This window comes from Lycium ferocissimum, unplaced genomic scaffold (assembly GCF_029784015.1).
Source record: "Lycium ferocissimum isolate CSIRO_LF1 unplaced genomic scaffold, AGI_CSIRO_Lferr_CH_V1 ctg8985, whole genome shotgun sequence".
Lineage (NCBI taxonomy): Eukaryota > Viridiplantae > Streptophyta > Magnoliopsida > Solanales > Solanaceae > Lycium > Lycium ferocissimum.
In genome coordinates, this window is record NW_026727523.1 from 9,174 (window position 1) to 36,452 (window position 27,279).

Genomic DNA, 27,279 nt, shown 5'->3' on the forward strand with positions numbered 1-27,279 from the left:
TGCACTTCTTTGTTTCCGCAAATTTAATAGGCATAGGTCTCGGCAATAATTCAACTTCTTTACAGTAGTAGGAGATGAAGAATTGAATTTTAGAATAACCTTTACTTGATTGATAACAATATAAACCGAAGAATTTTGCCATTTGCATCAAACTTAAATTCCTTTTGTCCTCCGAAGAACACACTAAATAAGATAAAACATTGGTGCATATCGATCAAACGAGTTATTTTTTCGTTATGTCTTATTCTCATAAACAAAAATCCATAACCCCAAGAGGGAATACATTTAGTTGATGTACCGTTTGAATAGCTAACCCTGTTTTTGAGCAGAGGAATACGCTTTTGGTTTTTTCCGAAATTTAGGGGATTCCGCAGAGAACCATGTTCATCCATAGGATTTGTTGATCATCGAAAGCTCAATTCCTTCTGAACTGGTCATTTTCAAATAATGTCCACTTTCACAAACATTTCATTTTCGACTTTCTTATACATTACATCCATAACAATTATCGCATTGAATCCACAATTGATTGTAGTTTTTAAGTTATATCGAAATTAGAACATATGATTATTATTAGTTCTTATTTGCTATTTGCTTTCACGAATCTTCCACTTTTCCTTTCACGTAAAAATGAAATTATAAATGTAATTTTCATTGGAATTACTATCGCTTAAAAGGTGATCAGAGGTGCGTGAGAACGAAAATAAGAGTCAATGGCCCATTAATGTGATTATTACAATTATATTTATATTTAATGCAAATTATAGTGCAGAGTCGTTGTCACTTTTAGATATTCAGATAGAACTACAATAATCTTAAAAATTTTCTAGGTCACGTCAAATGTTGTTAATCTCAAATTTTTCTTTATATCAAAATATATAGAATAACTATTTTTATTACTATCCCTAACAAAAAAGGTGTCATCCAAGGAAATTCGAATGTCCTTGAGCAACTAAAGATCAACATTATTGTATCTAGAACGCTCACCTTACCATAAAAGTTTTTATACATATATATAAACTGGTCTTTACTTATAGTAGTCTTTTCAATTAGAGCAAAACTATCCATTGCTTCGTACTAAATTCTGCCTCCTGTCAGACAAACGATACGATTTTCCATAGAGTTTCTAGCCTCTATTTACATGAAAAAATAAAAAATACACATCATTCAATGAAAAAAATAAAAATGCAAAAAAATTTGAATAGTTAATTTTCTATTCAGAGTAAGCAAGCATGTCGATGCAATTGCTAATTAAGATTATAAAGCAATTGAAATTAATAAATTCAATTTAAATGAAAATAAGGATTTTCTATATTGTGTTCTCATTAAAAAAAAAAGAAATATTTGTTCTTCGCTTATGAATATAATGATATGAAGAACTTTCTTAGTAAAAACTGCATTAATATATAAAAAATTTTTATTTCCTAATACGGAATGAAAAGAAACAGGATAACATGAAGCAGACATTGCGCTTCCGACACAAATCCTAAAAAGAATACAAAAATCCTAAGAATCTATATATTTCGTATAGAATTTCTGTGGACATTACACATATAAAATTGTAGTTGTGTTTAATCTCTTTTTTCAGATTTTGTATATCTAGATTAGTATGATCTATCAAAAACAGTATATACACTAGAAATTTGGCCTCTTTTTAAAAAAGATTGAGCCGAGTTTATCGATAAAAATAAAAAAATACTGAACCCCAATTTGTCTTGGCCATCTATTCGATGTGAGTTAAGGATCTTCCATTTCACAAGCAGCAGCAGTTAGATCCATTTGCAGTCTTTAGGATAATTTCTTCTGATCAAGTCCTCTTTATTGCTTGTACACATTTTCTAGTTTCTGGTTATTAAAGGATTCGGTGCATTTCCCAAAGGGGGCCTATTTCGCCACCCAAAAGTAGAATACCCCGATTCAGCGAAGATAGCCAAAGGAATACTTCGAAACACAGGTAGAAACCTGTATGAGATCATCCAGCGAAAAATACACGGCTTCGGTCTTTCAACATATCATCGGAAAACAGTCTAAATTGACGTCTCCTTTTAAGTTTACCTATTACGTTACGCAAAATTCATCGATAGACGTAAGTTTGACATTACGGAGTGTCATATCTCGTCTAAAATAATAGCGGGAGCATCGGCGGGGTGAAGAGTAGGCCAACTAATGAGCCAAAATATTTGGTGAATCCCCAGTCATCGCATTACGATAGAACTCCATTTCAAATACCTTTCATCATTTGCATTTGCAAACAAATTTAAATAATGTCCTGATTTCACTCTGTGATTTAATATTTCGGCACAAAAAAAAGAAACGGTCTTCCAACGAAAAATGGGACCTTTCTCATCATCTTGGTAAACCACGTAGAATTCATAAACCCGTTCACTATTCTCTCGGATAACCCAACTTGTAATACATCCTATAGACGTCCATACCTTTCTTCTTCAACTTGATCATAAAGGTCTCAAAGTTTAGAAATGAAGGGAGGCAGATTTCCAAAAGGTAAGGCTTGAACCCAATATTACCATACAATTGAGGTAACATGTGTACAGATTTTCTTCAAAAGGTCAAGGGAATACGCAATAAATTGAGTTTTCCTCCTGGAACGGGCTCGATGCAGCATCTGCTCTTGTAAAAGTCTATGGTCCTATGTCCATGTACCAGCAGAGATTCAGTAGTTACTGCAATGTCGTGGAATTTTTTTGCCAATTATCAGTATCCTTGGTCATTAAGATTACTTTACAGCCTTGGAATCCAACATTTCGTTTCTAGTCTTCTGCCTGCGGTAGACAGTCTCCTCCCCCAAGTCATGAGAATTCTTGCAATAAAACAAAATATAAATTAGGAATAGATTTAATTAACTCCTTTTTCATTGTGAAATCTTCACAAATTATCATTCAGAATGATTCTTTTCTTAGACCATGATATTTGATTCGCCAAATACATCATTATTGCATATTCTTATGTATAGAACTTTTTTAGTTTTGAATCTTTGACTTTTTATAAATCGAAATATTTAATATTAAATAATAAAATCACTTTGACAGTAATATATGTTGTATATGAAATCCTAGATATGACAATATGCGGAATTATCCATGAAAATGAAAATAGGGGAGTTGATATGATGTATACGCATACTGATATGCTAAAATGAAAAATATGAAAAAAAAAAATGAGATCGAAATATGAATCATAAATAGAGTCCCATTCGAATTGCTAGATAAAATAGTCTCTGTCATTATGACAAATAAATCAAAGATTTCCAAAATTTTTTTATTCATATATTTTTTATTTTAAAACTAGTTTTCGGTTCGGCTAGTTGAGCTTGAAAACGACTCATTCTTCATTGAAATTTAATTAAGTAACAAATTGAATTGTATATTCTAAGTGGGCAATGAAATGAGTTTACTCTCATTTATTATTGAATTAACTAATGAATTTTATCGAAGATTTTCTGCACTGAAAATTTCAAAATAAAATTGAACATATTTTATTATGAGAATAAACTTACATTGGATCCAAAGTTTTAATACGTGAAAAACAACCTGGGATGCATTGCCAAACATTGGTCTGAAAATTGATGTAAGCCTTCTTCAAGTAAGATGCCTAATATAATGTCTGGTGTTGCTGTCGAGATATGCTGTCAAGAAATTAATGTGACGGTAGGCATGTTACCATTAGAAATACCGAGTTGAGCTGCAGTTATGAGCGCGACCGAGGGTTTAAAGAGAGGATGGACGTGTTGATATGGGAAATCTCAGTAAATTTGTCGCATGGTTTATTCTTGTGACGAATTTCAATGCGAATTGTAGTTCCTGCTGATAATTTGTGTCCTGTCGATATTAGCATAACATTCCCATTCATAAATTCGCGCCTGTAGTTTTTATATTAGCTAGATTACAAATTATCTATTTTTGAAATAGGAATTAAGTAGTAGAAGTATATTCAATTTATAAATAACCGAGTTTCATATCCTAAAAATAGTATTTATAAATTGAACTACCCGAACAACAAATCACCTGAATATTTTCTTTTCCAAAATAGTTAAAGAAAAAAATATTTGAGTTATCCGATATTTTTATCACAAAAACTGAATTACAAGAAAGATATTTAAATTTATCTGATAGTTTTATCTATAAATCCATAATTACAAAGCCAGAAATCAAACCAGAACTAAGTTAGAGCATTCTTTTTTTCATATTAGCCGGTTTTCTACTGAAACCCGTAGCAAAAACCAAAATAAATTCCATATCAAAATTTGTAAATAATTGAACACTTACTAAGAACCAAAACTCCAAAAAATAAAATACCCAAACCAAAAACTGAAGAGGACGAATAGGTACACGAAATTACAATTTTTAAATGGTGCATTGATCCACAAGAGCTCAGAAAAAAAATATTCTATTTTATATATTATTTAACTCTTCTTTAGTAGAAGTTCATATATAGTTTATAGATGACTGGATATAAGATATAAGTTATGTTTTTATATCTGATATGGATCTCAAGGGGATATTTATCAATATCAAACATGCAAAACCTAGTGGCTATATATAATTAGCATTGACCTATGTTCTTCATGTAGCATTCTATTAAATTCTACCAACTGATATGTTTATAAAGAGGATTCTAATAACCCTGAAAAGATAATGGTGGATCCGGTAAAAACACAGAAATATTATAATATTTTTTAATAGAATTAGTTAAACTTCTCATATATTCTATAGTACATAAACATTAGGAATTATAGAATTAAAAAATATTGGATTTGTCATATAAAAGTAAATGCATTGTATTTATGCATGTTGGGTCTTTGAAAGAGTTATGCATTTCAAACGATAAATTTTATTATTACAACTGTAATATAATTTGATACTCTTTGATCTATTATATCTTTCTAGCCGTATATGATGTTTTAGACCTATTAATAAATTAAATTTATTATTGCTCAAAATATAGTTTTTAATGGGTTATAGATACAATGAATTAAATTAATGGATAAAAAATTTAAAATTTTAGAAAATGATGCAGAGAAGAATAGTGAATTGACCCACGAGTCAGCAAACTTGAAAAGGGAATTTAAAAAAAAAAAACAATTGGGGAAAACGAAAAAGGGGGGTTTTAATGGATTTATTTGGGAAATTTAGTGAGGCAAAGATCAAAAAGGGAAAATAAAAAAGTATTTTCTTATTAGAAATTACTCACGGTGCAATTTTCTTAAAATTTTTTAAAATATTTCCCCGAAAATTTAAACCCACTGATTTGTTTTTTTCATGAAAGAGAGGATTTTTCATTAGATTATAATATTATTTCTAAGTTAAAAAACCAAGAGATAAAAAGAGATATAATGTCTGATCGAAATATTTAAGAAATTATCTACATGATAAGATAAAATATGGATCAAAAACAAGGGCTATAGCTCAGTTAGGTAACTCGTTTTACGTGCAGCAGAGGAGCATCACGAATCAATTGATTGATCTTATTAATAAATCGTTTCTTTTCCCATGACTTTTTTTAGAAAGAGGAGAAAATTTAAGGCCTATTAATCCATTTAGTAGGAATTAAAGAACCCATCATTCTGGAGATATTGATAGGGAATACCAGTCTATTTAAGCTAGGCAGAATGAGAAGGAACCAAAATGATCTTTCGTCCTAGAATTAAGGGGTAAGCCCTATTTGATTTACAGATGTTGAAATTATTTAACTTATTGATCTAGACAAAGAAAATTCTCGAAACAATTTCTGTAGTTCTTCTGTATTGATTAGAATTATAGAATTAAAATATATTGTGACATAAACGTAAAGAGTGCTTAATACTTTTTAATTTAAAAAATATATAAACAACTAAAAATATTATTATCAGATTTTTAATCTACAAATCATTAAAATATTTTGTTGTCATATTGTTTTAGTGTTTTTATCAAAATATTATTGATACAATGGGAGAGGATATATTGTTAGATAATTTAGAATTCAAAACATTTATTGCAAAAATAATAACACACATCAAAATGTAATTAAATACAAACTTGTATATAAAATAATATAAATAGAAGTCATTATATAGCTCAAACATATATCTATGAGCGATATTGTTCCACAAAATATAAGAACACAATGGCCACTCCAAATACAAAAATATAAATACCTATTTGTTTGACAAAAGAAATAAATTCTCACATATACTTTTTTGCCAAACACTTTTTTGCATTACACATTTGTTTCCAACACAGTTGTTTTTGATAAAAAATTGTTTAATCATGTTTATGATTGTTAAATAATTGGTCTCAGAGCCGGGCCCATTTTATGTTTGCATCAACCTAGTGCACAAAAATGATATTATTTTCTCTTTCTTCAAAATCTTGATCTGAGAAATCTGATGTTAAAAATGATAGTAAAGACAGTGGTAATTTAAATATATTAAATTTTCCTTTTTAGATTTGTACTTAAAGTAGAATCAATGTGCTTCAATAATGCGTTGCATTTATGATTTGCTAATAATTATATAAAATAAAAGAAAATAAAAGATAAAAAAGTATAAAAAGACTGTCATTGGTCTAGAATACATTAAAAATCATGTAAAAAAACGAAAAACTATGTAAAAGCCGGCTATCGGAATCGAACCGATGACCATCGCATTACAAATGCGATGCTCTAACCTCTGAGCTAAGCGGGCTCAACTAAAATAGTGTATACAAATTCACTAAACTACTAGATCGTATTAATTAACTATTCTATTCATATTTTTCCTTATCTATTTAGAATTCATCATATTTTCGATATTCTAGAACAGAATATAGCTCAAATAAATAGTGACTATCATTAAATAAATAAAACAAAACCTTAATTAATTAATAGAATATAGCAATAGATCGACTTTCTAATTTTGATTTCATGAGTTTCTAAATAAGAAAATTTGAATTAGACCGGAAAGCTTTTTTTTTTAAAGTTAAATGATATCTGATTTGAAATTCTTGGTTTTTTTGTTCTAACCTCATGCGATTATTATTATTTTATACTTTTTATCTTTTTATTTTCTTTATTATTTTATATAATTATTAGAATGAATATTCAAATATTCATTTCGAATATAATTTTTTCTAATTATTCGAATTTCAAATCTACGAAGTAGACTTATAATCTTTTTCCGTTGCACATTGTAGAATTCTAAGTTTCAATAATGATCATAAATTTCTTTTCATGGAAGTAAAAAAAACAAATCGACCGTTCGACTATTTCTTAAAATTTAAAACAACGATGAGAAAAGGAAGAACATATATATGTTCTCTAATATATAACCATATTGAATTGCAAATACAAAAATGATAGAATCTTTGTTGATTAAACTAAATCAATATGGATGGGGCTAAAAAAAATGCAAGAAGATACCAAAGAAATAAAATAAGTATCTATATGTAATGAATTCCAAGGTTTCGGCATAAGAAAAAGTGGAAAGACATCATAATGAGATCCTAATCTCAAAGCAAAAAGGGGGATATGGCGGAATTGGTAGACGCTACGGACTTAATTGGATTGAGCCTTGGTATGGAAACCTACTAAGTGATAACTTTCAAATTCAGAGAAACCCTGGAATTAACAATGGGCAATCCTGAGCCAAATCCTGAGTTACGCGAACAAACCAGAGTTTAGAAAGCGGGATAGGTGCAGAGACTCAATGGAAGCTGTTCTAACAAATGGAGTTCAATCCCTTGTGTTGAATCAAATGATTCACTTCATAGTCTGATAGATCCTTGGTGGAACTTATTAATCGGACGAGAATAAAGATAGAGTCCCATTCTACATGTCAATACTGACAACAATGAAATTTATAGTAAGATGAAAATCCGTTGACTTTTAAAATCGTGAGGGTTCAAGTCCCTCTATCCCCAACCCTACTCCCTAAAAAAGTCTGTTTGACACCTTACCCTTTTTTTAGTTATTCAAGAATTCATTATCTTTTTTCATTCATCCGACACTTTTACAAACTCGAATTTCTTTTCTTATTATAGACAAGTCTTGTGGGATATATCATACATATACAAATGAGAAAGAAATATCGAAGATCCAATGAATTCGGTCCAAAACTTTTTTCATTTACTACTTTTGCGTTTCTTTTAATTTAGACCTAAGTCATTTAATTATTTCGAATCTAAATCATTTTTCATTCTAAAACTTAGAAAGTCTTCTTTTCGAAGATCCAATGAATTCCCGGTCCAAAACTTTTTTCATTTACTACTTTTGCGTTTCTTTTAATTGACATAGACCTAAGTCATCTCATAAAATGAGAATGATACTTCGGTAATGGCCGGGATAGCTCAGTTGGTAGAGCAGAGGACTGAAAATCCTCGTGTCACCAGTTCAAATCTGGTTCTTGGCATAGGATTGATTAATTTTGATAAGTTTCTAGTCTTCAAATTAAACGTATCTTTAGTAAAAAAAGTGCAATCATCCTTTATCCCCCTCTCTTTTTTTGTTCATGTTGTGGATCCATCCGTTCAAAAAAAATGTATAAGACTTTATACCTAATACATATTCGAAAGGAAAGTTCTGGTTGAAAGAATAAAAAAAAAAAGTAAAAAAAAGATCTATATCTATCTATATCTATAGTATCTATCGTTGAAGGGCAGAAATACCCCCAAGATTCATTAGATACAATAGAAATAGAATTTTAACCCCCCCATTTATTGTATTGCTTTCCGATCTTATTTATTCATTCCCAGTTATGTGACTAAAGTTGACTAAGTTATGTGCGCGATACAAAGTTCATAATGCAGAACTCTTTTTTTTTTTTTTAGTTCATCCTATTGGCTCGGCTTTTAGGAAAAAAGTATCTTTCAAATTGGAGATTAAGCTATCTATAATAATATGAATACGACCTTTATTCTTCTGTTTGTTTGATCTAAAAACGAATCGAATTAAAAATATTCCGCGAAGGTCCGTAGTTGTAGAAACTAAGACTCATTTTTTATCATTCAATAAGCATCTTGTATTTCATAAAAATTGGGGGCAATATAATCCTTACGTAAAGGCCACCCTATCCAACTTTCGGGCATTAAGATCCGTTTCAGCCGAGGATGGCTATCATAAGTGATTCCTAACATATCATAAGATTCCCGTTCTTGAAAATCCGTACTTTTCCAAACCCAGAAAACAGATGGAATTCTGGGATTACTCCTGTGAGTAAATACTTTTATGCAAACTTCTTCCGCTTGATTGACACCATATTCTATTCTCGTAAGATGATACACACTGGCTAAGAGGCCACCTGGTGCCACATCATAGGCACATTGGGAACGTAAATAATTGTAACCATATACATATAAAATTACAGCAATAGAATGCCAATCTTCGGGCTTTATTTGTAAAGTCTCTATTCCTTGGTAATCGAAGCCCAACGATCTATGAACCAGCCCCCGTTTGGCTAGCCAAACGGACAAAGTGCCCTGCATCTTTTTTATTTCCCCCACACCTTTTTTATATAAATTTAAGTCTTTCACATTTACCATGAGTTCTAATTTATGAAGATTTTTTTCTTATTCTCTCAAATCCTCCCTAATTCACTAATTCGTGGGAAGATACTGGGCTTTTGTATTTAAAAAATGTTTCAGTAGAGATCTCTGAAGTAGATGATGGTGGATAGAGTAATTCTTGATCATAATTTCCAGTCTGCGTACTGCGTACAACAAAAAACTTGTGATTGGTAGTAAAACACCGATTACCCCGTTGAGGTCTAATTCGATCCTTATAGATTTCTCTAGCTATTTTCTTACGAAGCTTTGTTATAGCGTCTATAACAGCCTCTGGTTTAGGTGGACAACCCGGCAAATAGACATCTACAGGAATTAGCTTATCAACCCCTCGAACAGTACTATAAGAATCGGTACTGAACATCCCCCCTGTAATTGTACACGCTCCCATAGCAATAACATACTTTGGTTCAGGCATTTGTTCATATAATCTCACTAAAGAAGGAGCCATTTTCATTGTTACTGTACCTGCTGTTAAAATAAGGTCCGCCTGCCTAGGACTTGATCTTGGTACTAGCCCATAACGATCAAAGTCAAATCGGGAGCCTATTAATGAGGCAAATTCAATAAAACAACAACTGGTACCATAAAGAAGCGGCCATAGGCTGGAAAGTCTTGACCAATTTGAAAGATCATTTAACGTAGTTGAAATAACTGAGTTTTTTGTTGTTCGATCAAGTACGGGAAACTTAATGGAATTCATAATTGTTTCAATGGTTTTTTTTACTTTTTTTTTTTTTTGTTATTGTACAAGTATTCAGGAAACGAACTAAGACCATTCCAACGCTCCTTTTCGCCATGCATAAACTAAACCAAGAATTAGGATAAGCACGAAAATGAAAGCTTCTATAAAAGCGGATACCCCTAGTACATCGAAACTCATTGCCCACGGATACAGAAAAACGGTTTCAACATCAAAAACAACAAAAACTAGAGCAAACATATAATAACGGATTCTAAATTGTAACCAAGCATCCCCGATCGGTTCTATACCTGATTCATAACTAGAAAGTTTCTCCGGCCCCTTCGTAATTGGAGATAAAACCCCGGAAATTAGAAATGCCAAAACAGGAATAGCACTTGATATTATTAAAAATGCCCAGAAAATATCATATTCGTAAAGCAGAAACATAGACGAACTCCTATGAATGTGGAAAAAATACCCGCTTAGTCACTTCCAATCGGAGTGGATTGGGCAAGGGATATATAACTCTTGCTTCAAAACCAAAATTAAGGTTAATCGAATTAATCGAATTATTTATTTTTGTTTGGTTGCTGTGGTAGACGTCCCCTTTTAAGATTTATTGATTGTAATCTTATTTTCAGTACACTTATTACTTAATATTTCCATGTTTCTATTACTAATAGTTTCTCATATTAATAATATAATATTAATATGATTAATAACTAGTAATTTTTTTTATTTCTGTTTCTTAAATTTGTTTTATGTTTTATTTAAAAATAAAACATAATTGATAAAAATATCTTCGTTTTTAAAATTATGACGTATCAAAAAATCCACTTACGACTAATGAATAAAAAACGTTTATTCTAAATTATAAGTATATATCTAGATATATCGATAGATAGTGATTGGATCCACCGAAATCAAATGAAATCAAATTTGGTTTTACGTTTTATTCTGAACGATCCCCAGGACTTATGGTTTAGGGTATGGGAGTTTTTTTTATGAACCAACAAATTGAAAGTAACCAGTTAGAAATAAAGAATACAATAATTAAGTAATAAGTCAAAAATTATCCAATTATTTGGATTTGAATGTCATTTATTAGAATAAATTTATTAGTTAGGGCTATACGGATTCGAACCGTAGACCTGCTCGGTAAAAGAGCTCGAACTTATTATTATCAAAATGATTCGAACTCTTTCAAAGACCCAACATGCATTTTTTTTTTGCATTGGGCTCTTTCATTAACTGATAGAAAGATCAGTTAGTCTACCATATTTTTTCTTAAAAAAAAAAGATAAGAAATGGTTCCAAGTACTCTGATTGATTATTTTTTAATTCTATAATTCTAATACAATACAGAAGAACTACCAAAGTGTTTCAAAGAAGGGTTGGGTTCTCTTGACGTAGGTTTGCTTTTGGTCTAGATCAACTTAAGTTAAATATAGTCTCTAACATCCTGATTAAAAAATCAAATATGAAACTTGCTACACCTTAAGGTTCATAGGACGAAAAGATCATTTTTGAGTTCCTTATACTCATTCTGCCTAGCATTAAGTAGACTGGGTATTCACCCTATCAATATCTCAAATCAATGATGGGTTCTATTAATTCCCTACCTAAATGGGGTACTTTAATAGGACCTAATGTCAGGCTATTGTTCTCCTCTTTTTCCTAAAAAAAAGTCATGGAGTAAGACATCGATTTATTAATAAGATCAATCAATTGGTTTGATTGCGTGATGGACTCCTCTGAAAAACTTTGGCGCACGTGTAAACGAGGTGCTCTACCTAACTGAGCTATAGCCCTTGTGTTTATGATCCATATTTTATCTTATCATGTAGATAATTTCTTGTCAAGATTAATATTATACGATCGAACATTATATCTCTTTCATCTCGTTGTTTATTGGTATTGCTTAGAAATAATATTGGATTTATAATCCTATCGATGTGATAAGTATCCCCTTGCCTTCTCTTTACGATGATAAATAACCTACTTAACTCAGTGGTTAGAGTATTGCTTTCATACGGCAGGAGTCATTGGTTCAAATCCAATAGTAGGTATAACTTATTAGACACCATTGATCAATGGTGTCTAATAAGTTTTTGTAGCCATCTTTTTTTTTATTTTATTATTTTTCTCGCTTTTGGATCCTATTTTTTTATACGTCAGCTAGTTACAAAATCAAATCATATTGAGAGCCTCGACGCGTGTCCGAGCCCGTCTGAGAGCTAGATTTGCCTCAATTGTTTGTCTCTTGCCTTCAGCTTTTCTCAAGTTCGCTTCTGCTATTTCAAGAGTTTGCTGAGCTTCTTGTGGATCAATGTCACTATTCTTCTCTGCATCATTTACTAAAATAGTAATTTCATTATTGCCTATTCTAGCAAAACCGCCCATCAGAGCCATTGTTAACCATTGGTTATTAAGGCGTATTTTCAAAATACCTATATCAACAGCTGTGGCAATCGGCGCGTGATTTGGTAATACGCCAATTTGTCCACTATTAGTAGATAAAATGATTTCTTTTACTTCTGAATCCCAAACAATTCGATTCGGAGTCAGTACACAAAGATTTAAGGTCATTTCTTCAATTTACTCTCCATTTCTAAGTTCGTAGCCTTCGCAGTAGCTTCATCGATGTTACCCACTAAGTAAAAGGCCTGTTCAGGAAGAGAATCAAATTCTCCGGAAAGGATCAATTTAAACCCTCTAATTGTTTCCGCTAGACCAACATATTTTCCCGGAGAACCTGTAAATACTTCTGCTACGAAAAAAGGTTGTGATAAGAAACGCTCAATCTTTCGTGCTCTTGCGACGGTTAAGCGATCCTCTTCGGATAATTCGTCCAACCCCAGGATAGCTATAATGTCCTGAAGCTCCTTGTAACGTTGTAAAGTTTGCTTAACTTGTTGCGCAGTTTCATAATGTTCCTCGCCAACGATTCGAGGTTGTAGCATAGTTGACGTTGAATCTAAAGGATCTACCGCTGGATAGATACCTTTAGCAGCTAATCCTCTTGATAGTACGGTAGTCGCATCTAAATGTGCAAATGTGGTGGCAGGAGCAGGGTCAGTCAAATCGTCTGCAGGTACATAAACTGCTTGAATAGAGGTTATGGACCCTTTTTTCGTAGAAGTAATTCTTTCTTGTAAAGTACCCATTTCGGTACTAAGGGTGGGTTGGTAACCCACAGCAGAAGGCATTCTACCCAATAAAGCGGATACCTCGGATCCTGCTTGTACAAAACGGAAGATATTGTCGATAAATAGAAGTACGTCTTGCTTATTAACATCTCGGAAATATTCTGCCATAGTTAAGGCAGTCAGACCAACTCTCATACGAGCTCCCGGCGGTTCATTCATCTGACCGTAGACTAGGGCTACTTTGGATTCCGCAAGGTTTAGTTCATTAATGACTCCAGATTCTTTCATTTCCTTGTAAAGATCATTTCCTTCACGAGTTCGTTCGCCTACTCCACCAAATACGGATACACCACCATGAGCTTTGGCAATGTTGTTGATCAATTCCATAATTAGTACTGTTTTACCCACGCCAGCCCCACCGAATAGTCCGATTTTCCCCCCACGACGATAAGGGGCCAAAAGATCTACTACTTTAATTCCTGTTTCAAAAATAGATAATTTTGTATCTAATTGTATAAAAGCAGGCGCGGATTTATGGATAGGAGATGTTGTGCTAGTATCGACAGGACCTAAATTATCAACAGGTTCCCCAAGTACATTGAAAATTCGTCCTAGAGTCGCTCCGCCGACTGGAACACTTAGAGGATTTCCCATATCAACCACGTCCATCCCTCTCTTTAAACCCTCGGTCGCGCTCATAGCTACAGCTCTAACTCGGTTGTTTCCTAATAATTGCTGTACTTCACAAGTCACATTAATTTCTTGACCAAGCGTATCTCGACCCTTAACCACCAGAGCATTGTAAATATTAGGCATCTTGCCCGGGGGGAAGGCTACATCCAGTACCGGACCAATGATTTGGGCAATACGTCCCAGGTTGTTTTTTTCACGTATTGAAACCGCTGGATCCGAAGTAGTAGGATTTATTCTCATAATAAAAAATATGTTCAATTTTGTTGCGAAATTTTTCGAATACAGAAAAAATCTTCGATAGTAAATTCATTGGTTAATTCAATAATAAATGGGAGTAAGCACTCGATTTCATTGGTACCACCCAAGCGAATATGCAATTCAATTTGTTACTTAATTAAATTTCAATGAAGGAATAGTCGTTTTCAAGCTCAACTAACCGAACCGAAACCTAGTTTTAAAATAAAAAATATATGAATAAAAAAAATTTTTTTGGAAAGTCTTTGATTTATTTGTCATAATAGGCAAGACTTTGTTTTATCTAGCCAATTCGAAATGGAACTCTATTTATGATTCAGTATTTCGATCTCATTAGCCTTTTTTTTTCATATTTTCATTTTAGCATATCCGGTTATGCGTCCCATCGATATCAACTCCCCCCCCCCTATTTTTCATTTTCATGGATGAATTCCGCATATTGTCATATCTAGGATTTACATATACAACATATATTACTGTCAAGAGTGATTTTATTATTATTTTAATATTAAATATTTCGATTTATAAAAAGTCAAAGATTCAAAACTGGAAAAACAAGTATTAGGTTGCGCTATACATATGAAAGAATATACAATAATGATGTATTTGGCGAATCAAATATCATGGTCTAAGAAAGAATCATTCTGATTAGTTGATAATTTTGTGAAAGATTCCTGTGAAAAAGGTTAATTAAATCTATTCCTAATTTATGTCGAGTAGACCTTGTTGTTTTGTTTTATTGCAAGAATTCTAAATTCATGACTTGTAGGGAGGGACTTATGTCACCACAAACAGAGACTAAAGCAAGTGTTGGATTCAAAGCTGGTGTTAAAGAGTATAAATTGAATTATTATACTCCTGAATATGAAACCAAGGATACTGATATCTTGGCAGCATTCCGAGTAACTCCTCAACCCGGAGTTCCACCTGAAGAAGCAGGGGCTGCGGTAGCTGCTGAATCTTCTACTGGTACATGGACAACTGTGTGGACCGATGGGCTTACCAGCCTTGACCGTTACAAAGGCCGATGCTACCACATCGAGCCCGTTCCAGGAGAAGAAACTCAATTTATTGCGTATGTAGCTTACCCCTTAGACCTTTTTGAAGAAGGGTCTGTTACTAACATGTTTACCTCAATTGTGGGTAACGTATTTGGGTTCAAAGCCCTGGCTGCTCTACGTCTAGAGGATCTGCGAATCCCTCCGGCTTATACTAAAACTTTCCAGGGACCACCTCATGGTATCCAAGTTGAAAGAGATAAATTGAACAAGTATGGACGTCCCCTATTAGGATGTACTATTAAACCTAAGTTGGGGTTATCCGCGAAGAACTATGGTAGAGCAGTTTATGAATGTCTACGTGGTGGACTTGATTTTACCAAAGATGATGAGAATGTGAACTCTCAACCATTTATGCGTTGGAGAGACCGTTTCTTATTTTGTGCCGAAGCTATTTATAAATCACAGGCTGAAACAGGTGAAATCAAAGGACATTATTTGAATGCTACTGCGGGTACATGCGAAGAAATGATGAAAAGAGCTATATTTGCCAGAGAATTGGGAGTTCCTATCGTAATGCATGACTACTTAACAGGGGGATTCACCGCAAATACTAGTTTGGCTCATTATTGCCGAGATAATGGCCTACTTCTTCACATCCACCGTGCAATGCACGCTGTTATTGATAGACAGAAGAATCATGGTATGCACTTCCGTGTACTAGCTAAAGCTTTACGTCTATCGGGTGGAGATCATGTTCACGCGGGTACAGTAGTAGGTAAACTTGAAGGAGACAGGGAGTCAACTTTGGGCTTTGTTGATTTACTGCGCGATGATTATGTTGAAAAAGACCGAAGCCGTGGTATCTTTTTCACTCAAGATTGGGTCTCACTACCAGGTGTTCTACCTGTGGCTTCAGGGGGTATTCACGTTTGGCATATGCCTGCTTTGACTGAGATCTTTGGAGATGATTCCGTACTACAATTTGGTGGCGGAACTTTAGGCCACCCTTGGGGAAATGCACCGGGTGCCGTAGCTAACCGAGTAGCTCTAGAAGCATGTGTACAAGCTCGTAATGAGGGACGTGATCTTGCAGTCGAGGGTAATGAAATTATCCGTGAGGCTTGCAAATGGAGTCCTGAACTAGCTGCTGCTTGTGAAGTATGGAAGGAGATCACATTTAACTTCCCAACCATCGATAAATTAGATGGCCAAGACTAGAAATTAGATTAGTAATTCACGTCCGTTTTATTAGTTTAATTGCAATTAAACTCGGCTCAATCTTTTTTTTACTAAAAAGATTGAGCCGAGTTTATCTAGTGTATATACTGTTTTTGATAGATACATACTTAATCTAGATATACAAAATCTGAAAAAAAAAAGAAGATTAAACACAACTACAATTTTGTATTGTAGTGTCCACAAGAAATTCTATACGAAATATGGATTCTTAGGATTTTTGTATTCTTTTTTTAAGTTTCGTGTCAGGGCTTGAACCAAGTATCCCCACTTCTTCTACCCATTCTGCATGTTGTCCTTTTCTTTTCATTCCGTATTGGAATAAAAACCTTTTTTTTTATATTAGTATACGAGATTTTACTAAAAAAGTTCTTCATATCGTTATATTCATAAGCGAAGAACAAATATTTCTTTTTTTTAATGAGAATTTTACACAATATAAGAAAATCCTTATTTTCATTTAGAATTGAAATTTATTAATTTCAATTGCTTTTACTTAATAATCTTAGCAATTAGCAATTGCATCGACATGCTTTGCTTACTCTGAATAGAAAATTAACTATTCAAATTTTTTTTTGCATTTTTTAATTTTTTCATTGAATGACTATTCATCTATTGTTATTTTATTTTCATGTAAATAGAGGCTAGAAGCTCTATGGAAAAATCGTGGTTCAATTTGATGTTTTCTAAGGGAGAATTGGAATACAGAGGCGAGCTAAGTAAAGCAATGGATAGTTTTGCTCCTATTGAAAAGACTACTATAAGTAAAGACCGGTTTATATATTATATGTATAAAAACTTTTATGGTTGGGGTGAGCGTTCTAGTTATTACAATAATGTTGATCTTTTAGTTAACTCCAAGGACATTCGGAATTTCATATCGGATGACACCTTTTTTGTTAGGGATAGTAATAAAAATAGTTATTCTATATATTTTGATATAAAAAAGAAAAAATTTGAGATTAACAATGATTTGAGTGACCTAGAAAATTTTTTTTATAGTTATTGTAGTTCTAGTTATCTGAATAATAGATCTAAAGGTGACAACGATCTGCACTATGATCCTTACATTAAGGATACTAAATATAATTGTAATAATCACATTAATAGTTGCATTGACTCTTATTTTCGTTCTCACATCTGTATTGACAGTCACTTTTTAAGCGATAGTAAAAATTCCAATGAAAGTTACATTTATAATTTCATTTTTAGTGAAAGGGAAAGTGAAAGTGGAAAGATTCGTGAAAGCAAAAATGACAAGATAAGAACTAATAGTAATCGTAATAATTTAATGAGTTCTAAGGATTTCGATATAACTAAAAACTACAATCAATTGTGGATTCAATGCGATAATTGTTATGGATTAATGTATAAGAAAGTCGAAATGAATGTTTGTGAAGAATGTGGACATTATTTGAAAATGACCAGTTCAGAGAGAATTGAGCTTTCGATTGATCCGGGTACTTGGAATCCTATGGATGAAGACATGGTCTCTGCGGATCCCATTAAATTTCATTCGAGGGAGGAACCTTATAAAAAGCGTATTGCCTCTGCTCAAAAAAAGACAGGGTTGACTGACGCTATTCAAACAGGTACAGGTCAACTAAATGGTATTCCCGTAGCTCTTGGGGTTATGGATTTTCAGTTTATGGGGGGTAGTATGGGATCCGTAGTAGGCGAAAAAATAACTCGTTTGATCGAGTATGCTACCAATCAATGTTTACCTCTTATTTTAGTGTGTTCTTCCGGAGGAGCACGAATGCAAGAAGGAAGTTTAAGTTTGATGCAAATGGCTAAAATTTCTTCGGTTTTATGTGATTATCAATCAAGTAAAAAGTTATTCTATATATCAATTCTTACATCTCCTACTACCGGTGGGGTGACAGCAAGTTTTGGGATGTTGGGGGATATCATTATTGCCGAACCCTATGCCTATATTGCATTTGCGGGTAAAAGAGTAATTGAACAAACATTGAAAAAAGCCGTGCCTGAAGGTTCACAAGCAGCTGAATCTTTATTACGTAAGGGCTTATTGGATGCAATTGTACCACGTAATCCTTTAAAAGGTGTTGTGAGTGAGTTATTTCAGCTCCATGCTTTTTTTCCTTTGAACAAAAATGAAATCAAATAGAACAGTTAGTTTATCAGAATTAAACGAAAACCCTGAAAAATTCATTTTTCTTTCGAATCCTTTTTTTATCGATATTCTTGTTTACTACTCAGTAAACCTTTATCAACAAGATAAAAAGTGAATTTTTGCTTTCGGGAAGTTCAAATTCGACTAGAAAAATTAAACAAAGTTTTTTTCCTCTCTTGCTTGCATATGGATAGATAATTCAAATAGAGATATAGATCTATAGAGAGTCTTGCATCGTTTTGCATTTCCCGAAAATTACCTGTTGTTGGATCAGATTCCAATAAATTTTGTATAAATTTTTAATGGAATAAAATTTTTTTCTTTATTAATGACTATTAGAAGACAAAAAGAACAAAAAGAATAATAAATCTAACAGGGAGATTATGATAATACATCTATTTGATTTTGAAAGATTAATAAGTCCATTTATTTAGTTTGGCGTTTCTTGTACCTATTTTTTTATTCTATTTATAGTAGGTTCTATTCTATATATTTCTATTAGGTTGTATATTAGTATTAGATATATATTTACTTAAAGATACTTAGTATAATTATATAATATATATAATAGAAATAATAAAAATACAAGATATTCTAAGATATCTTTAGAATTCAGAATATAACAATAACAGGTACAAATATTAAATTGAGGTACCCCATTTTATGACAACTTTCAACAACTTACCCTCTATTTTTGTGCCTTTAGTAGGCCTAGTCTTTCCGGCACTTGCAATGGCTTCTTTATTTCTTCATATTCAAAAAAATAAGATTTTTTAGATCGGATGAGACCGAATCGTATAAATCCCTTTTTTATTTTAAAAACTTCGATTTGATAAGACCCATTTGGTAGAATATTGTATAACACATAGATTCCTACAAACATAACTAAAAAAAGCTTTTATGCATGTGTAAACGTATTATATGGGGTAACTCAATTTGCGCTCTTTTGAAAAAATGGATCATCATTGGACCGCTGTATGAAATTCAAGTCAATGTATTTAATTGTATGTATATAGTTATCAATGTATTTATTTGTATGTATATAGTTATAGGGGATCATATAAAGGAAGGAGATGTTATTATTTTAGATATAAACAATTATATAAATTACTCCTAAAGTAAAGGTTCACAATAAAATAGTTATAGTTGATGAGAGTTACTTTGAAAACAAAAAAAGGAAAGTCATATTTTCTCAATTCCAAAAAATTGTATAACTGGATCTAATATATATGAGTTGGCGATCAGAATCTCTATGGATAGAATTTATAACGGGGTCTCGAAAAACAAGTAATTTCTGCTGGGCCTTTATCCTATTTTTAGGTTCATTGGGATTCTTATTGGTTGGAACTTCCAGTTATCTTGGTAGAAATTTTATATCGTTAGTTGCGTCTCAGGAAATCATTTTTTTTCCACAAGGGATTGTGATGTCTTTCTATGGGATCGCGGGTCTCTTTATTAGTTGCTATTTGTGGTGCACTATTTTGTGGAATGTGGGTAGTGGTTATGATCTTTTCGACCGAAAAGAAGGGATAGTACGTATTTTTCGTTGGGGATTTCCTGGAAAAAGCCGTCGCATCTTTTTACGATTCCTTATGAAAGATATTCAGTCGATCAGAATCGAAGTTAAAGAGGGTGTTTCTGCCCGGCGTGTCCTTTATATGGAAATTCGAGGTCAAGGGGCTATTCCTTTAATTCGTACTGATGAGAATTTTACTACACGAGAAATTGAGCAAAAAGCTGCTGAATTGGCTTACTTCTTGCGTGTACCAATTGAAGTATTTTGAAATGAATTCTTTAAAGTTTAAAGACTAAATCCTTTGGCAGTAGGAAGAAAAAACGAAAGAATTGCTTTCTTTTTTTTTCAATTGAACATTCATCTATTCTTTTATGCTCGTTTTTTTTATATATTTGATAGAAAAGAAAGGGAGTTTATTCGTCTCGAAAATAGAATCATATTTTTTATTTTAAAAATTAAAAAAAGTTCTTTTAGTAGTGATCGAAAAAAGGGGGAATAACATCCTGGAAATACAATTTTTTCTTGATTCAAATTGGAAGTGTATTCTGAGTCTATTTCTGTATTCTTTCTAGATTCAAAGCAAAGACTAAGTATTGAATCAAAAGAAAAAGATAAAAGGGATTATAGGCTCAATACATTCTATTTGAATTAGAATAGAAACTCATGCTCGATAGAAATAGTAGATCTAATAGAATCAACAAATGCGGTAGGTTCATTAACAATTCACAGATTCAAAATGGCAAAAAAGAAAGCATTCATTCCTTTTTTTTATTTTACATCTATAGTCTTTTTGCCCTGGTTGATCTCTCTCTGCTGTAATAAAAATTTGAAAACTTGGATTACTAATTGGTGGAATACTAGACAATGCGAAACTTTCTTGAATGATATTCAAGAAAAAAGTGTTCTAGAAAAATTCATACAATTAGAGGAACTATTCCAGCTGGATGAAATGATAAAGGAATACCCAGAAACCGATTTACAACAATTTCGTCTAGGAATCCACAAAGAAACGATCCAATTCATCAAGATACACAACGAGTATCGTATCCATACAATCTTGCACTTCTCGACAAATCTAATATCTTTCGTTATTCTAAGTGGTTATTCCTTTTGGGGTAAGGAAAAGCTTTTTATTCTCAATTCTTGGGTTCAAGAATTCCTATATAATTTAAGTGATACAATTAAAGCTTTTTCGATTCTTTTATTAACTGATTTATGTATCGGATTCCATTCGCCTCACGGTTGGGAACTAATGATTGGTTATATTTACAAAGATTTTGGGTTTGCTCATTATGAACAAATTTTATCTGGTCTAGTTTCTACCTTTCCAGTCATTCTTGATACAATTTTTAAATATTGGATCTTTCGTTATTTAAATCGTGTATCTCCGTCACTTGTAGTGATTTATCATGCAATAAATGACTAAAAAACGATTCACTGATCCAATTCTACTCTTTCTTACTTTATACATCATAACCAAATCAAAGTCGTATTTACTTTACTCTTTTTTACCCACGAGGGATTCCTTGTATATTTCAATAAAAAAAAATTTTTTTTCAGTAAATGTAAATAGCAGAATTGTGGCTAGGGAAGTATATTATCGACCTACCTAACTTTATTGTAGAAATTTTCGGGATAAATGATTGGACCATGCAAACTAGAAATACCTTTTCTTGGATAAGGGAAGAGATTACTCGCTCCATATCTGTCTCACTCATGATATATATAATAACTTGGGCATCCATTTCAAGTGCATATCCAATTTTTGCCCAGCAGAATTATGAAAATCCACGAGAGGCAACTGGGCGTATTGTATGTGCCAATTGCCATTTAGCTAGTAAGCCCGTGGATATTGAGGTTCCACAAGCGGTACTTCCTGATACTGTATTTGAAGCAGTTGTTAAAATTCCTTATGATATGCAGCTAAAACAAGTTCTAGCTAATGGTAAAAAAGGAGCTTTGAATGTGGGAGCTGTTCTTATTTTACCTGAGGGGTTTGAATTAGCCCCCCCCGATCGTATTTCACCCGAGATCAAAGAAAAGATAGGAAATCTGTCTTTTCAGAATTATCGCCCCAATAAAAAAAATATTCTTGTGATAGGTCCTGTTCCTGGTCAAAAATATAGTGAAATAACCTTTCCTATTCTTGCCCCAGACCCTGCTACTAATAAAGATGTTCACTTCTTAAAATATCCTATATACGTAGGTGGAAATAGGGGAAGGGGTCAGATTTATCCTGATGGTAGCAAAAGTAACAATACAGTTTATAATGCTACGGCAGGAGGGATAATAAGCAAAATTTTACGAAAAGAAAAAGGTGGATACGAAATAACCGTAGTGGATGCATCGAATGAACGCCAAGTAATTGATATTATCCCTCGAGGCCTAGAACTTCTTGTTTCAGAGGGCGAATCCATTAAACTCGATCAACCATTAACGAGCAATCCTAATGTGGGTGGATTTGGTCAGGGGGATGCGGAAATAGTACTTCAAGATCCATTACGTGTCCAAGGCCTTTTGTTCTTCTTAGGATCGGTTGTTTTGGCACAAATCTTTTTGGTTCTTAAAAAGAAACAGTTTGAGAAGGTTCAATTATCCGAAATGAATTTTTAGATCTGTCTATTTAGCTTTATCAAATTCGTAAAAAAGAAAGAACCAAAAAAATTATCAAAAGCCTTTTTGTCTCTCTTTAGACTTTCGATTCCTTTTCGACCAGGTGTCAGGAATTACTTGTCTGATAGTCCTAATCCTAGTATGTATATTAAGACGAATTCATTTTATCCCCTTTTCTTTATTTTTCAATACAAATTTGTATTGAAAAATGGGAGGGGGTGTAATGTAACTCTGTCGTTAGTGACCAATTGAAATTGATAGAATGTATCAATAATCAAGAGTTTTTTTGTAATTAGAATGGAAAAATTTGACTAGATACTAAAATAAGGAAAGCAAGCGCAGAAAAAAGGGAACTATAAATTGGCGAAATAACAAATTTTAGGGACTATAGGGAGTATTATTTGTCTTGCGAGTCTTCGACACAAGAAAAGGATGTCTAAAATTCCTTTTCTTGTGTCGATCTTGTCATTCTTAATTGCATTCGTTAAAAAATCCTATTCTTAGTTTACATATATATTACTGTTTCTATATATATAACGTTTTAATATATCTATATTAATATATATAGTATATATAATTATTAATTAATAGTATAATAATAGTTACTTTTTGTAGTTTTATTTATTTTTATTTCAATTTTGATGAAATACTAAATAAATAAAAAATAAGAAAAAACTTCTATTAGTATAGACAAAAGTTTAATGATAGATCTAATGATAAAAAATATTGTGTCAGCCGGGAAAGCAGAAAAATAAAATTAAGTGATTCCCCCCTTTTTTTCTATCTTTGAAAGGTTAATAATAAATACTATATGTTCGTAACCTACTAATCTAATTAAGTTCATTTTTCAAAAACACGATAAAAATTGTTCTGATTATTAGCAGTTCAACGGGACCCCCTCGAATCAGACAAAGAAGGAAGAGTTGGGCCCCGTTGAGTTCTTATGTTTTCACGTCTATAACTCAGTTCATCCAATTTCTACAGGGATGAACCTAATCCTGAATATGAACCATAAAAGAAAATACCTATTAAACCGATCACAAGAATACCAGCTACAGTACCTATTACCCAAAGAGGAATCCTTCCAGTAGTATCAGCCATTTATCCCGCTTCCCTCCACATTTCATCGAGTGGTCATGCTAGAAACATAAACAGTCAGAGATAATTATGATATATAATCCATCCGAATGGGATAAGAAAATTACTACTCTTTCTTTTTTATTTTATTATTCTACGCTCTTTTCTTAATTTTAATTGAAGAAATAATTCGAAAATAAAACAGCAAGTACAAAAATGAGTAATAACCCCCAATAGAGACTGGTACGATTTAATTCAACATTTTGTTCGTTCGGATTTGATTGTGTCATAGCTCTATAATTGAATTCGGTTTATCGTTGGATGAACTGCATTGCTGATATTGACCCCAAAAAAGAAACGGTAGGTACAGCTAGTCCATGAACAGCCAACCAGCGCACTGTAAAAATTGGATAGGTCCTATCTATAGTCATTGGGTCCTCCTAAAAAGATCTACTAAATTCGTCGAGTTGTTCCAAAGAATCAAAACGGCCTGTTATTAATGGAATGCCTTGTCGGCTCTCTGTAAAATACTCGTTTGGGCGAGGGCTCCCAAACACGTCGTAAGCTAAACCGGTGCTGACGAATAACCAGCCCGCAATGAATAGGGAAGGTATAGTAATGCTATGAATGACCCAGTATCGAATACTGGTAATAATATCAGCAAAAGAACGTTCTCCTGTGCTTCCAGACATACTGAACTCCAGATATTCTCGTAGGGAATCGATTCTGTAAAAGATGAATCAGTAAACTCAAATTCACTGAGATTACATCTTTGTGAGATCGTCAATAAAGTACCAAGGGTATTTTTAGAGTCTACCGAATCAGTATAGCTATCCTTCTTCTGACACAGCAACGCAATTTGAATTAGTATAGAAATGAAGTGTTAGATAATTTATTTCGTTTTTTTCTTGCTTGTCGATGTATAACCATGTCCCACTTCTTCAAATTCCTGTATCTGTAATCTATAAGGGCTTTGATCCTTTATTTGTTTTGGACTAGAAAATAAACTAAAGATTAGATAAAATGAAAATTCAAGAGGGTGGTTTCTAATTCTAATAATTCATTAAGGAAATTCTCATATTGTCCCAAGTCAATTGAATCCAAAACCCATCAATTTCATTTTTGTTGCATATGCATAATTGTAGAAGAGATTTTTTTGTAATGATAATGTGACCCCCCCTTTTTTGCTTTTTATTTCATTTTATTTTAAGGAATTAATTTCCAGTAACAAGAAAAGGAAGAATAGTTTTGGATCAATTCAAAAGAACAACAAATAATAAAAAAATAATAATACTAAATCTTTGGAATGCGTGCATTGTTTTGTTGTATTCAATTCAAAGGTTTTTTCTTTCTTTAACTAACTACAAAGATGATGGGTTTTTCACTCTATTTTCTATATAATATCGAAAGAAAAAAACCTAAAACCTAGAAAGGAAACGATAAGAGAAATTGCTAATTACAAGTTTTAAAAATCTCGTTAAAATAAATAACTATTTTTTTGACTGATCTCGTTCTCCGTGTAGGATACTGCTTTTTGGTTTAATTTCATAGATTAAATGAAGAAAACTGCTCTACTATATTAATCTACTTTATTCAAAAAAAGTTCTATGTTTTAACTGAAGTTATATAATAGAGTTATTTTTTTATGTATTATTTTTTCTTATTAATTTCTTAAAGTAAAGGGTTTTTCAATGAATCAGTTACGTGAATTCTGAATCCTGAGATGGTACAGATGCCAAAGACGATGAATTTAGTTTTTTTCTTTTTATCTATTTTTGTTCATACCACCGATAATGATTGATAACTCACAAATTTTCAAGTGAATTTTTTGATTCTTGGAACTAGTATTTGTATCTATCTTAAAAATTTTTTTTTATTGAAACTTCGGGAAGTACTTTAGAAACATATGTATAAAAAAACATATTTTATTGAGTCCCTTCATGCCTACTATAACTAGTTATTTCGGTTTTCTACTAGCAGCTTTAACTATAACCTCAGTTCTATTTATTGGTCTAAGCAAAATACGACTTATTTGAAATTAATTGAATGAATCTTTTTTGATCAAAAAAGATTTATATGGTATTTCATATGTTCGATAGTTCTTTACCGTGTTAATTACCCAATTTTGGTCATTGAGATTCATCGGCAATACAGATTAAGAGCTAGGAATAGATAGTACCTCTCTTTTCTCCCTTTCAAAAATGAAAACAAAAGAAAATTGAAATGATTGAAGTTTCTTTATTTGGAATCGTCTTAGGTCTAATTCCTATTACTTTGGCTGGATTATTCGTAACTGCTTATTTACAATACAGACGTGGTGATCAGTTGGACTTTTGATTAATTAACATCTCTTTTTTTTTGACTGACCTCCTTCTTGCTTTCATATGCGGGAGGTCTAATTCAGATTGCTGCTCAATTATTTGCGAACAGTGGAATTTTGACACAATCTAATAAACAAGAGTGACATCACGCTCTGTAGGATTTGAACCTACGACATTGGGTTTTGGAGACCCACGTTCTACCGAACTGAACTAAGAGCGCTTTTCTTGTTTTTTCTAAAAAAACGAAAAGGCTAGAAAGAGGACATTCTTTAACCCGAATCGATTTTGTATTTTGTACGTATATACTATATCATAGTATATCATAAATTTCAGAATTATATGTATGTCCAATTTTATTAAAAAAAGATAGATCTAAAATAGATTCCTCGTTACTGCTCAGAAGAGCAGTAATAGGTAGGGATGACAGGATTTGAACCCGTGACATTTTGTACCCAAAACAAACGCGCTACCAAGCTGCGCTACATCCCTTTCAATTGGTTTACAGTGTCATTGTAAACAATTCCTATCTTGTTTTCCACATCCTTCTTTTATTTTTTTTCATATCAGATAACAAACATATATATAATTAAAAAAATTACTTTTTTTAGGCAAATCCTAAAAATTTCAAATTTACATAAAAAGGCGTTTCCATTTTAAAATGGAATCTATAAGATCGTTCTAGTAGACAATATTTCAATTCTAATTTTGAAAATGGGGGGGGTTACATATACAAATACAAGAACTTCTTAACTACATGTACATCTATAGTTATATATATTACTATATATATTGTAATACAATAAAGAAGAAAGAAGGAGGATTTCAAATGCGAGATCTAAAAACATATCTTTCCGTAGCACCGGTACTAAGTACTCTATGGTTCGTTTCGTTAGCAGGTTTATTAATAGAGATTAATCGTTTATTTCCAGATGCATTAACATTTCCCTTTTTTTAATTCTAGTTATTAACATCAGAAAGGATAAAAAAATTTAGAGATACGATCAACGATCGGGGACTAACCCCCCCTTTTTTTCTAATTCATTTTTATTATAAAAAAATGAATTAG

The 27,279-nt window shown here is 32.3% G+C and overlaps 6 protein-coding genes, 4 non-coding genes and 1 pseudogene across 10 annotated transcripts; 5 read left to right on the forward strand and 6 right to left on the reverse strand.

The window, feature by feature from the left end:
- Positions 1 to 314: 314 nt before the first annotated feature.
- On the reverse strand, positions 315 to 1,779 carry LOC132046003 (acetyl-coenzyme A carboxylase carboxyl transferase subunit beta, chloroplastic-like; annotated as a pseudogene).
- A 4,827-nt stretch (positions 1,780 to 6,606) lies between these two features.
- On the reverse strand, positions 6,607 to 6,679 carry TRNAT-UGU (transfer RNA threonine (anticodon UGU)). Its single transcript has one exon. It is a non-coding gene; the product is annotated as a tRNA-Thr (tRNA).
- Positions 6,680 to 8,307: 1,628 nt separating this feature from the next.
- Positions 8,308 to 8,380, forward strand: TRNAF-GAA (transfer RNA phenylalanine (anticodon GAA)). Its single transcript has one exon. It is a non-coding gene; the product is annotated as a tRNA-Phe (tRNA).
- A 1,175-nt stretch (positions 8,381 to 9,555) lies between these two features.
- Positions 9,556 to 10,233, reverse strand: LOC132045999 (NAD(P)H-quinone oxidoreductase subunit K, chloroplastic). Its single transcript, XM_059436556.1, has one exon. The coding sequence runs from the start codon at positions 10,231 to 10,233 to the stop codon at positions 9,556 to 9,558; it is 678 nt and encodes a 225-aa protein (XP_059292539.1).
- A 2,172-nt stretch (positions 10,234 to 12,405) lies between these two features.
- LOC132046002 (ATP synthase subunit beta, chloroplastic) lies at positions 12,406 to 14,297 on the reverse strand. Its single transcript, XM_059436560.1, has 2 exons — positions 12,818 to 14,297; positions 12,406 to 12,752 (listed from the first exon to the last, which is right to left on the reverse strand). Exons 1-2 carry the CDS (start codon positions 14,295 to 14,297, stop codon positions 12,406 to 12,408), a joined length of 1,827 nt encoding a protein of 608 aa, XP_059292543.1.
- Positions 14,298 to 14,817: 520 nt separating this feature from the next.
- Positions 14,818 to 16,531, forward strand: LOC132046001 (ribulose bisphosphate carboxylase large chain). Its single transcript, XM_059436559.1, has one exon. It carries the CDS (start codon positions 15,071 to 15,073, stop codon positions 16,529 to 16,531), a length of 1,461 nt encoding a protein of 486 aa, XP_059292542.1. The 5' UTR covers positions 14,818 to 15,070.
- Positions 16,532 to 17,149: 618 nt separating this feature from the next.
- LOC132046000 (acetyl-coenzyme A carboxylase carboxyl transferase subunit beta, chloroplastic-like) lies at positions 17,150 to 18,680 on the forward strand. Its single transcript, XM_059436557.1, is given in 2 exon segments — positions 17,150 to 17,193; positions 17,195 to 18,680. Coding segments are annotated over 2 exon segments (1,530 nt in total).
- A 1,235-nt stretch (positions 18,681 to 19,915) lies between these two features.
- LOC132046004 (photosystem I assembly protein Ycf4) lies at positions 19,916 to 20,470 on the forward strand. Its single transcript, XM_059436561.1, has one exon. It carries the CDS (start codon positions 19,916 to 19,918, stop codon positions 20,468 to 20,470), a length of 555 nt encoding a protein of 184 aa, XP_059292544.1.
- A 1,199-nt stretch (positions 20,471 to 21,669) lies between these two features.
- Positions 21,670 to 22,815, forward strand: LOC132045998 (cytochrome f). Its single transcript, XM_059436555.1, has one exon. It carries the CDS (start codon positions 21,853 to 21,855, stop codon positions 22,813 to 22,815), a length of 963 nt encoding a protein of 320 aa, XP_059292538.1. The 5' UTR covers positions 21,670 to 21,852.
- A 3,544-nt stretch (positions 22,816 to 26,359) lies between these two features.
- Positions 26,360 to 26,433, reverse strand: TRNAW-CCA (transfer RNA tryptophan (anticodon CCA)). Its single transcript has one exon. It is a non-coding gene; the product is annotated as a tRNA-Trp (tRNA).
- Positions 26,434 to 26,628: 195 nt separating this feature from the next.
- TRNAP-UGG (transfer RNA proline (anticodon UGG)) lies at positions 26,629 to 26,702 on the reverse strand. The gene has a single exon. It is a non-coding gene; the product is annotated as a tRNA-Pro (tRNA).
- Between the last annotated feature and the right edge of the window lie 577 nt (positions 26,703 to 27,279).